This window comes from Apostichopus japonicus, chromosome 2 (genome assembly GCF_037975245.1).
Source record: "Apostichopus japonicus isolate 1M-3 chromosome 2, ASM3797524v1, whole genome shotgun sequence".
Lineage (NCBI taxonomy): Eukaryota > Metazoa > Echinodermata > Holothuroidea > Aspidochirotida > Stichopodidae > Apostichopus > Apostichopus japonicus.
The window spans coordinates 3,477,520-3,492,375 of record NC_092562.1 but is presented as its reverse complement, the minus strand read 5'-3'; the positions used below and the strand labels follow the sequence as shown (position 1 = coordinate 3,492,375).

Here is a 14,856-nt window from a genome sequence, read left to right as displayed (position 1 = left end):
ATGATTAACATGGTACACAAACTTCAGAAGGGAATGTATACGCGTACCCGCTAGGGTCCTAGCGCCCCTGTTAGTAACAGGGGTGCTTGTAACAGGGTAGTACCAAACCAGAGATAGTTGCAAGACCTGCCAATGCAATAATTAAAATCCAGAATGTATACTTTCCTACTGAACTGTCCCAAACAACTTATGTAACGGTCAAGCGGCACTATATAGAAGCGCTTATCGGGAGTGTAAGATGTATCTAGAAGATACCATACTTGGAGCCAAGGTCCTTCAAGATGAAAGAGATTGAAGCAAAACGAATTGTAACGCGACTAGATGATATGATGTCATCGTTATGTTGGGAATGCCCCTCTAAATTATAGGAGCCGCAGGCACTCGTTTTTCGGGGCCGTCTGTTTTTTCGGGAGCTGTTTCGGCCAGCCGTCGTTTTTAGCTTGTCATAGTAACATATGGGTATTCATATATTTAAAAAAGTATACTTGATAAAGTATATATAGGCCTAGGTATTTATATAAATATAAAAGTATACGTGTAGGCTATATGTATATTTTGTAGAGCAGCGACAATAGATTTCATTAACTTTAAAATCTGAACGAATAGGATTTGCAGAACGCGTGATTAAAGTAATCGGTACAAAATTGTTACGCATTAGGCTATTCACATTGACCGAACCTTAGATATAACGACTTCAAATTTGGTCATACCGAACTATTAGGGATCGGTGGTGCTGCAGCCTGCGAGCCTGCAGGACAGGCTTAAGTTGAACATGTTGCTAGAACAGACAGTCGCATCAGTGACAGTGAAGCAGAAACAGTAAATGCCGAGAAAAACGCACGATGTCGTGGATGCGATGAGCACGCGAGCATGAAATGAGCGACTCAATGAGCAAACGAGCACAACAGTTTATCAGATTTTTCTTACATCCAGATGTTACATAATTTCCGGATCCGGTTTAAAATGTAATCAATGCATAGACTTATCAAATCAGTGCAAAGGTCTTGATTATAAATTTACTTCAAGCGTCCCACCATTCTGTGTATAAGCGCCCTTAAAGTCGTACCAAAATCTCTTAAAGGTGAATGGTTTAACACCCGTACCCTCACACCAATACTTCCATTAACGGAACATCCCGACCCCCCCCCCCCCCACCCAACGACAACCCTGCATCCACGACGGCCAGTGTAGGCTTACCCTACTTATATTGCGCCTGTCGGACCTGTGATAATCATTTTTAATCAGACTGAATAAAATTTCATCTATCTCACTTGGGAAGCTGCTTCAGCTATAATACAGTCAGGAATAACTGATTTATCCGAAGGACAATGCATATCCATTAACAAATTAATAATGCGCATTTTCTTGGCGCTAATGTCATTCACAAACAAGAACATTTCATATGGATATTACTCTGCGAGCGAATTTGCGGAGAATTGGGTGAAAGGTAAATGTATTTACTACACATGAGAGCAACTGACAATTGAATAAAATTTGTAGTGGTAACGCCAGAAACCTAACTAAACCTGTTTGAGTCGACATATGAAAGTTGGGTTTATAGGCCTATTTGCAGCCAACACTAAAGAACACATGGGTTCCTACTACAGGAGGATGACTAGGGTATATGTTACGTAACAATGTTGTGGACAATGACAAGTGTAAATTAGCTTGGTCATCAAAGTATGATTCAAATTACTTGCAACTGAACCCGACGTAAATATAATTCTTTAACTGAAACACTGTGGTACAGAAATTGACTTTCAAAATCGTATACTTAGGCCTAGCCTACTAGGCCTACATTCTGCAAATAGAACCACGGCACACTACATAAATCATATGAAGAATTTAATAAACATAACTCGAAGAAACCAAGTTGACAAAACAAGACTACAAAAAAAAACATTTCCTAATATGTACTGTAACATGCAAAGGCAACACAGGTTTGGCACTATCCTCAAACAAATATATCTTTGTTATATCAGTCATTTAAAAATGAATGGAACTATCTGATTTTCATTTTTATTTAGCTATTAAATTAAAAATTACAACAAGCTGCTCACCATTCTGCCACGGGTCTAATAAAAATATAAAGAGTGTGACATTGTAACGACTATCGCGTCGTAACCATGTACCAGCTACTCAAGTTATAAAAACATGTCAAAATCTGAACTAGCAGTCGGTCATTTGTGTAATCCGAAACGTCATATATAGTTCTCCGAAATCGCGTGTAAGATTGATTTCCAGCAGTTTGAATTTTGGGTTTCTCAAGACAACTTAAATCGTTATCAGTACTTTTCTACGACATCGCGAATCGTTATCATTTGTAGTATATTTAAAAACGTTTGATATACCTTATATAAAATCCCACGTGGGGCGTAACTGTATATGTGGGGTGCCTACTTCCGATCTAAAAGTAATGAATGCAAAGATGCCTCCCCCGCAGTTTTCTCTCACTCACTGGAAAATTACATATGACAATAAAAGATATTATCTGCAAAGCTTTTGAATGGAGAATCTTGCCTATTAAGCTGCTAAATTCAACTCTGGTATTTGGAATTTCACAAAACTACGTCATTACTTACGCACACCTACGCTAGCAACAACTTATCCTATCACTTTACTTTGACTTAATTAAATGACATTATTCTCTCCCCCGGAATGAATTTGGATTTTTAATGTTGCTTCATGTCTTAGATAAATACTACAACAAATTAACGTCTCCAGTGGTTTTCCCCATTTTTTATGGAAACCCCCTCAAATGACTCATGTGTTGTTTTGGGCCATGGCCAAAGCGTAGGCTTGCGGTAACAAAGGGGATTTCCTGTAATTTGCCATTCACCGAATCAGAAATTGGATATGCATATTCATATTTCATGCAGACTATAGTGACGTTGAAAATGAATAGTCATGTCAATGGCTCAGCGAGCTTCATATATGAACCAATCACATTGCGGATATCCGGCCACATGATCGTCTACTATGGGTGTATTTCCTTTGTATGGATCCGTGAAGTGAAACCGGTATGGAATAATAACTTTACTACGAGACTGATTCTAGTTGAATGAAAGTTAAAGGCTTTTGGTGGTTTCTCGGTGGAGAAGTGTAGGACTTAAAACATCAATATGTCCCAGGAACTACGCCTCCATAGCCCGGCAGAAGTTGAACCAGCCGTGTATACATGGCCGCTTCAACACACGGTAAGTGTAACCTATACACGTACGTTAGTATTACCACAGTTATTAACTATGGTATTACCAATGTATGTGCACACGTACATGAAATCTCCCGCGCTAGTAGTGTAAGAGAAGCCGGTATGGCATACGTAGTTCTAATTGAACAGGCCTTATTAATAATAGTAGTAACATAGGTAGTAGTACTACTACTAGTACGCTATACATGTACCAATGATAAACTACCACCAGGTTGTGGTCACATACTCTTATAGTACATACTATGTACCTTACTGTAACCTTATAATATGTAGATACAAATTACAATACTGTAGTAAGTAGTATGAAAAGAATGGACTAAACACTATAGTTGTAACTTGACTGAGTTAACAATGTTTCATAGGCCTAACTATATCACACAAGAAAGCTGATACTATGATAGTGATATATGGCTAGCCCTGCTGAAGCTTAAGCCTACAGTAAGGTCCTGACTGAATTCTGACTTAAATTCTTGTGTTTTTCATATGTTACCCAAGTGAAGTTAAATATGTTACCCGTGAGATATTGTCGGCATAGTATTTCAGCCGCACATACCCAGCTTTAGTCATGTGACAGTCATTTCTGATTCACAATTTAAAGCTTATATAATTATCGTATCAATTTAAGAAGTGTAGTTAGTATGTAGTAAGGAGTCTGAAGTTTGTTGTTTCCTGTGATTGTTCAGTACATAACAATCACACAACGGGTATCAACATTATATGCAACTTGATGTCCAAGGCTGCAGATGGTCAAAAACTTCTCTGAACAGAAAACAAGGAATTATATATATACATCATCACATCTTTTGTAGAAATATGATATGAATACAAATTTTGGACCATGAACAATCTTAGAACCCTCTGCACTACTAAATGGACTAAGTGTTTCAGTGATTGTAAGCTTGGCCTTGAAAGATCAATTTAAGTACTTTTAGCAATGCACGTATGTAAACATGCAATTTGTGCAATGTTTTAACAAAATTTACAAGTTTCACCACTTTTAAAAATTGTTGTGAAATGGGGAAGAATCAAAACTGCCCGCCAGTTCTGCATGGATATTGTCAGTATTGCAACATTAATATTACAATGATTTAATGTTCAATTTGTTTACATTGGCATATATAGTAACAATTGTGATGTTTCCAGGATTTATAATTACTACATATTCTGTAGCATCTTTACATGTAATGAAAATACCAAACTGATCTGTGCCCGCAAACCCTGTTGTAATGTTTACACCTCGGATTCGTGTAGCAATTTTGACATTTTTATCGTGTGGTTTTGGTTCAGAATACCTGATGTCAGCTGAAACAATATAGATATTGGGAATCCCAAGTTTATGCAGCATTGATGCAAAGCTTGTAGCAACAATGTTTGTACAGTATGCGAGGACTGATTCTTTTTCCTTTCCTTGAAAACTTTTGTATCTTGTTTCCATATAGATATGAAACGTAAAGCAATGTGTTGCCTCACTTAAAGGACACCAATAAATGTCAGTTTGCAATGATATTGCATCTTCATTTAAGTTATTTTATTGGATCGGTTTTTTACATAAATTGCAAATTGTTAAAATGTGCAGAGTTTTGTACATTGTACAAATTTCTACTGAACTGTACAATAAGCATTTAGTTTTCATGCAAGTGTGTGTGTCTTGAAAAGCTCTAGTACTGTTGAGTTCTGTGCATGTGCTATTTATAGAACTTTGTCAATTGTCATCAGGAAAAAAAGGAACAATATATTAAAATTGGGTGGGTTGATCAATTCTTCCATATTATTGTAAAACTAGTGATCCAGGTAGGATACTGTTGTATGTTAATGCATATAATAGATCTATACGGTGTGTAAAGAAGCAACCCATTGAGTGACCAGTGATGTATGAAATAACAGTCCTAATGTACATAGCCGTGACACTCACTACAGATCATACATGACCTTTGTTCCCTTATTTGCATTCAAATATGAAAGGGGCCCAGGGGTGAGTGAGTGAGTGATTGTCACTCTTGGCTGGTGAATTTGCACAGCTGTCTACCAGCATAGGTTATACAATGTAATCAAATACATTTCAATACAGTCCATGGGGGATGCCAATAACATTATATCTTATTTATTTACTTAATACCAGCACAAGTGTGTTCCGTCTCCTCTTACAGCCCTGCTATAGCCATGCTAATGCCATGTTGTGTGTGTGTACATGTATACCGAACATGTTTAGTAGAGAATGTTCTACTGTACATTCTCAGCTAATAAAGTGCTGCCCACGGGCCACACGTTTACAGTACTTACCCACTTGCTGTACGGTACAATACTCTACATGTAGATTGTACAATCTCTATTACTGGTACCTTCGTATTTTAACATGTTAGCACTATCATGCAATGTTTATCATGCTATGTTTATCATGCAATGTGCAGGTTGTGGTATTGCAATATAAGGCAAGGATTTAGTGTTTGTTAATTATGTTTCGCAACAGTGTGACTACCCTGTGCTTTGATTGCTCAGCTAACCACACAAGCTATAGCCCCAGCCCTAGCTGTTTACACATGTATCAGTTTTAGCACTAACTGACTAGTTTGGTGTCAAACCGCATGCTCAGGTCTGATTTGGTGGGTAAACTCGGATCGGATCAGCAATTTGGACCCTACCTGACCACCGTATGGTAGAGAGAGGATCAGACACCATGCTCTTCGTAAAGGTGATAATGTACAAACGTAGCTCATACATATGCAGTTGACCCTAATTATATGCAAAACGTGTAGAGGTTGTCAATCAATTGAACTGGTTTTAATTTTGAACACTGTGTATACTTGTATTAAAAAAGACAACGGATGATTATGTATGTACAGTTAATCCCAGTGCACAAGCTATATGACATGTTTTGGGTGGTTTTATTCAATCCAGCCACTGCACTGGCTGGAATGTGGTATGTCACAAAGACAACAATAAATCTGTTTAAAATAAAGCATTCCTTTTAGACAATAATAACCGGTTGAAGCAGTTATTCCTGGGAAATTCCATTGAAACTAGACTTTGATAGAGTGAGCTTTTCTTTGAAAAAAATACCTGTGCTTGCAGGTTCTACTGTCTATGGAACAGGATGTCCATTCAGTGGGTTGAACCATATAGGCTTTGTGATTGGATGGTAATTTCCCGGGGAAAAAAAAGTAAACATTGGTGAACACTCAACTTGGCTACCATACGGTAGTACGGCACTGTACTATGGTAGCTAAGTTTACATTTCTTTTGACGCAAACAAATTCTGGACAGTAGGAGAGACCATTTTAAGGGCCCAGGTTCAGCCGAGGATGGGATTAGGAGAATTAAATATTAATGGATGAATGTTGTCACGATTTTCTTCTCTCGATGTCATAGTCTGAAGGAACAAACCTTGAGTGCTACTGTAGGTTTCTCTAGCTGGTGTAGTTTTCAAGATCATAATCACCTTCAAAATTTGCCACATCTGTGGAATGCTATCTCAATTAGTACCAACAAAGTAATATGTTGTTGGCGTCTCAGTGCAGGCCAAAATATGATAAAACGTTAATATTAATTCTTTGTTTCATGAGCATTAATAGTTCATCCTGAATATATTCAGACTTCAGGCATCCTTGGATTACCATAAATTTGTCTGTGACTAATGTGTCATAAATACTGTACATCTTGATCTGTTGTTGAAATTACTTTTGGCAATTCCAAAGAAGATTTTTTTTTAAAGTAAGTGGGCCTGACGTTTCGCTCCTAGCTGGATCTTCTTCAGCCTCTGCAAAAAATATAAACCTCAAAGCAATTACATCTGATGCTTTAAAAGATTGTTGACAAACATTTATGAAACATAAACACTGCGTAATTGGTCCTTCAATTACAATTATCCCAACAATTACAGCAATTTATCACACAGAAGCTAATATATGGCTTTATCTGAGTAGAGTATGAACTGTGGTTATTTGACATAGGATTTGTCACAGTTGTCTTTAAATTATATATATGTAGGCCATCTTCACTTCTCTCTGCCTTCACCCTACTGTATAAATGTGCATGACCTGTTATTAGCTTAGGTCAACTTATAATGCCTGTACAGGACAAACTGTACGTATTCTTGACTTTCTTGATTAATGGGCCTCTGGACATTACAGTTCAGAGGAGATGAACATGTTGAAGGCAGTATAGTCTCATCTCGTCTACTTTCGCTTGAATTACTCTACTTGGTATTAGGAATTGGTAGCTAGCCTAATACTAGCTTATTGACAAGATGGAGGTTTTATAGTAACTATTTCCATAGTAACAGATTAGTCTAAGCCTACAGCACAGTATTGGTCTGTAAAATGCCAATGGTGCACTGCTGTATGTTTTTATAACTAAGCACTCAGTTACTATAAATACTGTGTGTACATGCTTCGTCAATACACACTGCAGTACAGTACATACAGTATATGCCACTACCCTACTTAGTCTGTCTACTACTACACTAGGTGTATGAAGGGTGAGAAGCCAAGGTTCTTTAGTTCAATATCAATAGCTTTTGACTGGCACACAAAAGATAACATGTCATTGTCAACCTGCTATACATCCATCATACACAATAGTACAGCACAGTACAGTAGTGCTTGAAGAAGCATGATAGCTAGACAAAGAAGTTGTGGTAAAGGGCTCAGCCCTTTTGTGGGTTACAGGCATACCACTGTGTTTACATACAAGGTATATTGATTAGGTCACCTGTGGATGCCATATAGGTATGTGAGCAAAGTTAGTGTATTGGCCCTGTGTGACCCAGACTGTACATAGCACCCCCTATAGGGTTTGAAGAGACCTGTATATGATATCTGAATCAAATGATTTATAATGATGTTAAACTTCCAGCACAGCCTTAAATGCTCTAGGTTTATACAGGAAGGAGCCTAATGTCATTGGGCTTTGAACTTTGGCTATAAACTTTAAAAGTGGAGGAAACTTGTATATATAGTTTTATTGTCTGTTAGTTGTGACAAGCCATCCCTGGCAGCTCCCTAATATGAGAACATGTTTTGTATGATCCTGTGCTGCTAGTTACCATAACACAAAGGTTTTCAGATATTTCAGTTGAAATAACAAAACATTTAGTCAGTTACTTGCAAAATGTATCCAGTTAGCCTTCTATTGTGATAATGTACAGGCTAAGTTTGTTAAAACTGTAACAAAAGAATCCAAAAGTTACCATTTTGCACCTATAGATTACCAATTTTGCAAAAACATAAATTTTGCATGGATATCTGGGCAGTTGTAAGGGAGGGCTTAGCAGTTTATTAGCTTTAAAACAAAACTCTCTCACTTCATCTCAGAACTGGTACAAAATTGTTGGCAAATAATTGAAACAAAAAAATTTTAGCATGCTAAAATGTTTCTTGTCATTTAGCCTTTGAAGAAGATCCTGCTAGGATGGAGAACACATCAGGCCAACTTACTTTAACACATGCTAAAAAGTTGCTAGAAAATTTGTAAGAAGTGAATGATACGCTTACTCTCTGAATTATTCAGACACATTTAAGAGTGATGCTAGATAATTAATTGTTTCAGTTTCCGGGGATGGGGGGGGGGGGGTAGTAGGCTGGGAATGCTTTGAGGGTCATAGTATAACGAGAATGTGTGACCATTGTTAAACTTTCCAGCAGATTTGGGAGTAAACCTGATTGAATCGTTATGTATATCCAGATACAAAAACACCAGATGTTCCTTGCTTCCTCATGTATACTGTACAGTACACACAGTACATACATGTGTGTACATTGCACATCGTGGGACTTTCCATTAGCACAGCTAATGCTGTACAAACTTGACTTGGAAACTTGTAAACAACAGTGTCATTGTACACATATAAATATTTACAGCCTAGAAGATCTGTCAACTCTCATAACAATAAAATGTCAATCTTCTTGTATGATTGTTGCCTCCTACCCACTTCCTACCTCCCCCACGTCTAACCTTTTCCCACATCTGACTAGTAACTTTGAACTCCCACTCCTTCTCCCTCCCCCACAGAAGAAGAAGAAAAGAGAAATATCGGTTTCTTTCCCATGTACCATGATTGTAAGATTTCATGAATTCAGTTCTGTATTTCTCAGAACGAACATTTTAAAACCAAATGTGGCTTAACATCAATGCTTTGAAAATAATTATATACACACATTAAATTACCAAGTAAATAGTACTTACTTAGATCTAAGTTAACGCTATACACATGTAGTAGATTTTAGAGTTTCCTTTTTGAGGAAAGTGAGTTTAGAGTAAAGTCTACTCCTGCAATACAAATTATCCTGTACATATGTTCTCTTACTCTTTCAGGACAAGAACGATGGTGCTCACGAAATTGTTGAAACTATACGGTAAATGTTTGACACATGAAATGTTTTAGCACCATGTTTAGCACCATACAATGATTGATTGGGCAAATATTCTTTAGTCAACCCAAATATTGAGATGCTGCAACTATAGAGGGGGAAGGTGCAGGGGGACAGGGGAAGATCTCCACCCCCCTCCTCCTGCTCTCATCACTTCATTTCCAAGGTATTGCATGGAAAAATGGTTCAACATCGTTCAAAGTATTTGTCTTTGGTGTTTATGCATTAAAAACATCACCTGTTCCTGGAACCTGGAGAAAATAGTAATGTTCTGTATATATATCATATAATACATGCAAACAATTTCTTTGTGATAATATTCACCACTTATACCCGAAAAATGAAACTTGTCTACCTGCCATTTCCTGTTCCTGTTATGGAGGAGGTAATTTCTGTAGCCAGAGCCTTTGGCTTATTGCTTGAAATATTTTATTGGTCACCCAAACTTTAGGGCCTAATCAGGCCTTGAATTTCACCCTTTTTAGGCATTTTCCTTGAATTAATACAAGACTAGCAACGTGTGTCTTTACTGGCAATTTAAACCAGTTATTAGCCTAGTACTCTTGATGCTAGCTATTGAACTGATACCATGCCAAAAACAGATCTAATAGCTGAAACTTCCAGTATGAGTTTGGTCACCTTCCAAAACAAGATTTCTGGGAATGCAATTTAATCAAAATTTTACACCACTCTCAGGTGCAATTTCTTTCCAGTGAACATGCCAAGTTACTTGGTAAATAAATGTTTCAAGTACCCACTGTAGGTACTACAATTGATGGACTTAAAACATTAACTTTCATTTAAGACTGTAGTTGATAATGAATTATGGTGAAGTTGATTATGTTTTAATCCAGATTTGATTCATTTTTTGTCGATGCTGAATGTTTGTTGGTGTTTTTTCTTGGATGTTACTTTTCAAATTTTATAGTCTGCTATCTCTTCTACCATCTGCTCTGTGCCCCGGCGGAACTTGCTTTTATTGCAAAGACTTGATTTGCCAAGTTCACCTTGCAACTATGTTATGTGAGATTTATTAAATATATTAAGACCAAAAGGGAATGGTAAAAAAAAATAATAATAATAATAATAATAAAATTTTTAAAAAAAAACTTGTTTGTCTAGACTAGATGTCAGTTTACAATATTGCTTCTGACCACAAGAGACAAACAGTACTGTACATTCTGTCGCCAATTTACATATTCATAGGTTGCTATACAAAATTGTCATCATTAAGAGAGTGTCATTTTGGTTTCCCAAAAGGGAAAACTATGAAGTCACTCTTACCGACCTTGCACAATAGTGAAGGGGACCGCGGATCACAAAGTCAGCAATGACAATAACGCGGATTGCAAAGTCGGTAATTGCTGTTACGGTTGGATTCGTCCAACACGGCAGCATACAGAAAGGTTGCTCTCAGAGGCGAAGCCAAAGTGAGTTTTAATCAGGTCACACACATCTGGAGACTGTGCATGCTAAGTTCTTCAATACCGCCCTCATCGACTTTCGGGAAAAGATTTCAAACCGTAGTTATTGATTTGTCAAAAAATTAAAAAAGAATCCTGAAATGGCTTCCAAAAAACCAAATGGTGTGACTTGCGTTTAGTTTCTCTGTGTTTTTTTTTTTTGTCGTGTAGCTAGCACTACACTCGTTTCTTGTCCTGTGGACATAAATGAAGAATCGTGAAATTTGCTTTCAAATTTTCTTTTTTTTTAATTCATTTTTACAGATGGGTCTGTGAGGATATCCCAGAACTCAAACTTGCCATACAGAACAATGTCTTAAAAGAATATGATACAAAAAGGTATGTTTTCTTCAATTCAATTATTTAATTCTTGTAAAGTCAGATATTAAAACACAACAACTATTTCACAAAGTCAACATAGAAATATTACTAACTGTGTAGAAATGCTATAACGAAACTGCTCTCTGTGCAGATGAGAACAGTAGTATCTTATGAATATACGAAATTTACGAAAAACGGTTCTCGGGTAATTCTCTCAAAGGGAAACATTAGTTGTAGCGACGGGGCCCACTGGGAACCAAAATTTGGCCAAACATATGGTGGAATGTGCAGGGTAGATTGGTAGTTACCTCAAGCCTATTACGGACGTTAAAAAAAACCTGCGAAGGCATTACTGACCTCATACTAGTACAGGATTATAGGCTGGATTGAAATCTTTCATCGGCCAGATTCGGCCTGTTTTGTAGACTGCAAAGTTAGAACTTTTGTAATTAGTGTTACTTTTAAACCATCCATACGTAATATTACTTTTAAAACATGTGCACAGTAGTTTCCGATGATTCTTAATTATGAAATATTAAATCATCAATGGCATGGGTCACTTTATAATGAAGCTGAAAACTGGGAAGTTAATCAATTCTTGAAATCACTTACTGTACATGTTCAGACCTGTCTTTTCTTTCCCACCTGTGGTATACCATACAATTTTCATCTTTTTTCAGAAAGTTCTCCTTTAGAACGTTCTTCAGTTAAAGTACTAACCAGTGCAAATATCACTGTTAACCTCCGAAATCACATATTATCCCTTTTTTCTCCTTTTATCTATCTTGTCCAGCTATGAGAGCATGCATCGGCTATGCGAGAAATACAACAGAGCCATCGATGCCCTTCTTCGCATGGTAAGACCTGCCATCAGGAGTCATCCTTGAGTGTAAATAATTCATTGACCAGCCACCGTATGATTGTATTAAATCACAAGTGCTCTTATTGCCAGCACTACCCTCCTGTGTGAAGTCAAATTTGGCCAACGAAAAAATACAGAAAAAAAAAAATTCATCATGAATTTGTGCAATGGAACGTTCAACCACATCTTACAGAGGATTTGTCTTACTTTGATGAAATTCAAGATTTTTTCCTTCTTTTTCAAAGAGTGGGAACAAATTAACATAAACTGCTTTTACTACTAAAAGCCAAATGTTAGCAAATAAGGAAAGGGTTAAGAGGGCCTGATTTTTGTTCGATCCCTGCATGAGATGAATTATTGGCAAATTAACCCCCAAAATTGTTAGAGGTTGGCATGGTGATAACACATGAACAAATTTTGCCAACTGCTAGGTTACAGTGCAAAATGTGTAGATTTACATCTACTCTCTACCTCATGAGAATTTGACAAGCCACCCTCCTCCTCTGTCATTCCTTGATTTCAGTGGAAGGGCACGACACGTCCAAAGACTCCCAAGAAGCGGGCGACCACAGACCTCCTAAAACACATAATGCAACAGGTTTACAGCCACGCCATCAGCGATCCAGACAAACTCAACAGTTATGAGCCATTCTCTCCCGAGGTGAGTTAATTTAATGCCATGATATCATGTCCAGAGATGACTTTAATGTCAGTGAGAGCTCTGTTGAGGGGGCCAGACTGTTTTATTTTCTATGTCGAAAATCCTGGTGTGTTCGTCAGTCATCGGAATCTATGAAAGTCAAATTTCAAATCAGTTGAAAGGCATAAAAAAAGCAATTTTGAACGTCATACAAGTGTTGCCTGCCCTCGTTTTTCGGTCGTCCTGAATGTTGTATAAAGTCGCTGTGAAGTCATCTTCTTGGAATCCCCGCCCACGTCTCATAACCGGTCATAGTAATAAATTCCCTCGGGGGCCAAACAGACTTCCTGCAAAGTTTGTTTTGCATTTTGCATGAATGATTATATAAGTGAACCAACCTACAAATTGGATTTTTCTTTCACAAAAATGGATAGACGTCATCTAGATATGAGATGTAAATCGAGTCTAAGTTATATTTTTTATTTCGTGTCATATGAATGAAACCGTGCAGGGGGGGGGGGGGGGACTGGAGGGGAAGATGGAGGTTCAAGCTGTCTTTCACAGAAATGATGAAGGCACTCTGAGTGAAAGAGATTCAGAGAACAGTTAGCTCAGAAAGAGAAATTTACATTTCAGAATAACTGTTTTCTTTATCACCTTGAACACTCAATTTAAACCAGCACAGTTTACCCACGTAGTACCCCCCCCATTGAATTGTTTGGTGGGGCTTTTTAATTTCTTGACCTCATCTTTCGTGTAATTTGTGATCGATTCTCCAGGTTTATGGTGAAACATCGTTTGACCTCGTAGCGCAGATGTTGGAGCATGTGACCCTGACATCGGAGGATTTATTTATTGACCTTGGCAGTGGTGAGTCAAGCAGCCTATCATACTCCAGGCTTCTCTCGTATTGATCCCTGCAGTGGGAGAGTCAATCAAGTGCATATATTCTAATCTACGTTGAAATTTGTTTGACGCTACATGACGTTATAGCCTGCTCATTCCTGCTAGCTCGCCTGATCAAGTCTATAGTGTCTGGGGGCTTGCTGGAATTATTTAGGCTTGAATTAAGCCTTGATTTAGGTCAATTGAAAATCATTTTTTATCAGAGGCTAAGTAGCAATATATGAATTTTCATCTGACTAGAGACATGATGTATAAGTACTTAATTATTCAAGTATCATTAAAAGTAAACATGATTTTTTTATGAAGATTGTAACATTCTGCAATTGCAATTTATTTATTTGTTTGTTTGTTTATTAATTCTTTTTATTTATTTATTGATCTATATATTTATTTATTTATCTAATTATTTACTTATTTATCTACATATTTATTTATTTTTAAAAATATTTTTTACATTTAAAAAAAAAAAAATTATATATTTTTTATTTATGTATTTATTTATCACCCTCCCCTTCCAAATCTACAATTCCGAATCTTAACATTTGTTTGTGTTTTCTTTTCCGCCAGGTGTCGGTCAGGTGGTGCTGCAAGTGGCAGCTGCCGCAGAATGCAAGTTGGCGTACGGTATCGAGAAGTCGGACGTTCCTGCCAAGTACTCACGGGTGAGTTTCTTGTTTTGCTGGGAATTTCAAAACAAATAGCAAATTATATTCCCGTCTGAAGGCGGACAGCCCAGTAAATATTTGAATTAACGGGGGGGGGGGGGGGAGGGGGGATACAGCATGAAAGAGTCTTCATTGGGAAACCATAACTGTATAGGAATTTAGGTATTTGTTTGTAAACAGATAAAATGACTTGAGGCAAGTTCGGAGAAGCCCAAGGTTGCCCAATTTTGTTTTTCTAGATTTTGTTTGAGGAAGGAGGTAGCTTGAACTTTTAAGATTTAAACCACAGGTTAAAGAAATAATATAGTTGATAGCGATTTTTTTCACAGCTGATTGTTGATACATTTAGTGTGGCCTTAGCACAATGGCTAGTAAGGACGTGTGCCATTTCATTACACAAGTTGTTCTTAGCATAACTTTACA

At 37.3% G+C, this 14,856-nt stretch overlaps 1 protein-coding gene across 2 annotated transcripts in view; it reads left to right on the top strand.

The window, feature by feature from the left end:
- Window positions 1–2,962: 2,962 nt before the first annotated feature.
- LOC139974415 (uncharacterized) overlaps window positions 2,963–14,856 on the top strand; it is a 24,867-nt gene continuing 12,973 nt past the window's right edge. Inside the window, exons 1-7 of one of the 2 annotated variants that reach the window (XM_071981560.1) lie at window positions 2,963–3,197; window positions 9,521–9,561; window positions 11,304–11,378; window positions 12,154–12,217; window positions 12,746–12,883; window positions 13,642–13,732; window positions 14,336–14,430. In XM_071981560.1, coding sequence (XP_071837661.1) covers window positions 3,123–3,197; window positions 9,521–9,561; window positions 11,304–11,378; window positions 12,154–12,217; window positions 12,746–12,883; window positions 13,642–13,732; window positions 14,336–14,430 — 579 coding nt within the window. In that variant the 5' untranslated portion in view covers window positions 2,963–3,122. The remainder of the gene's footprint in view (window positions 3,198–9,520; window positions 9,562–11,303; window positions 11,379–12,153; window positions 12,218–12,745; window positions 12,884–13,641; window positions 13,733–14,335; window positions 14,431–14,856) is intronic. The other variant, XM_071981566.1, reaches the window with a different exon arrangement.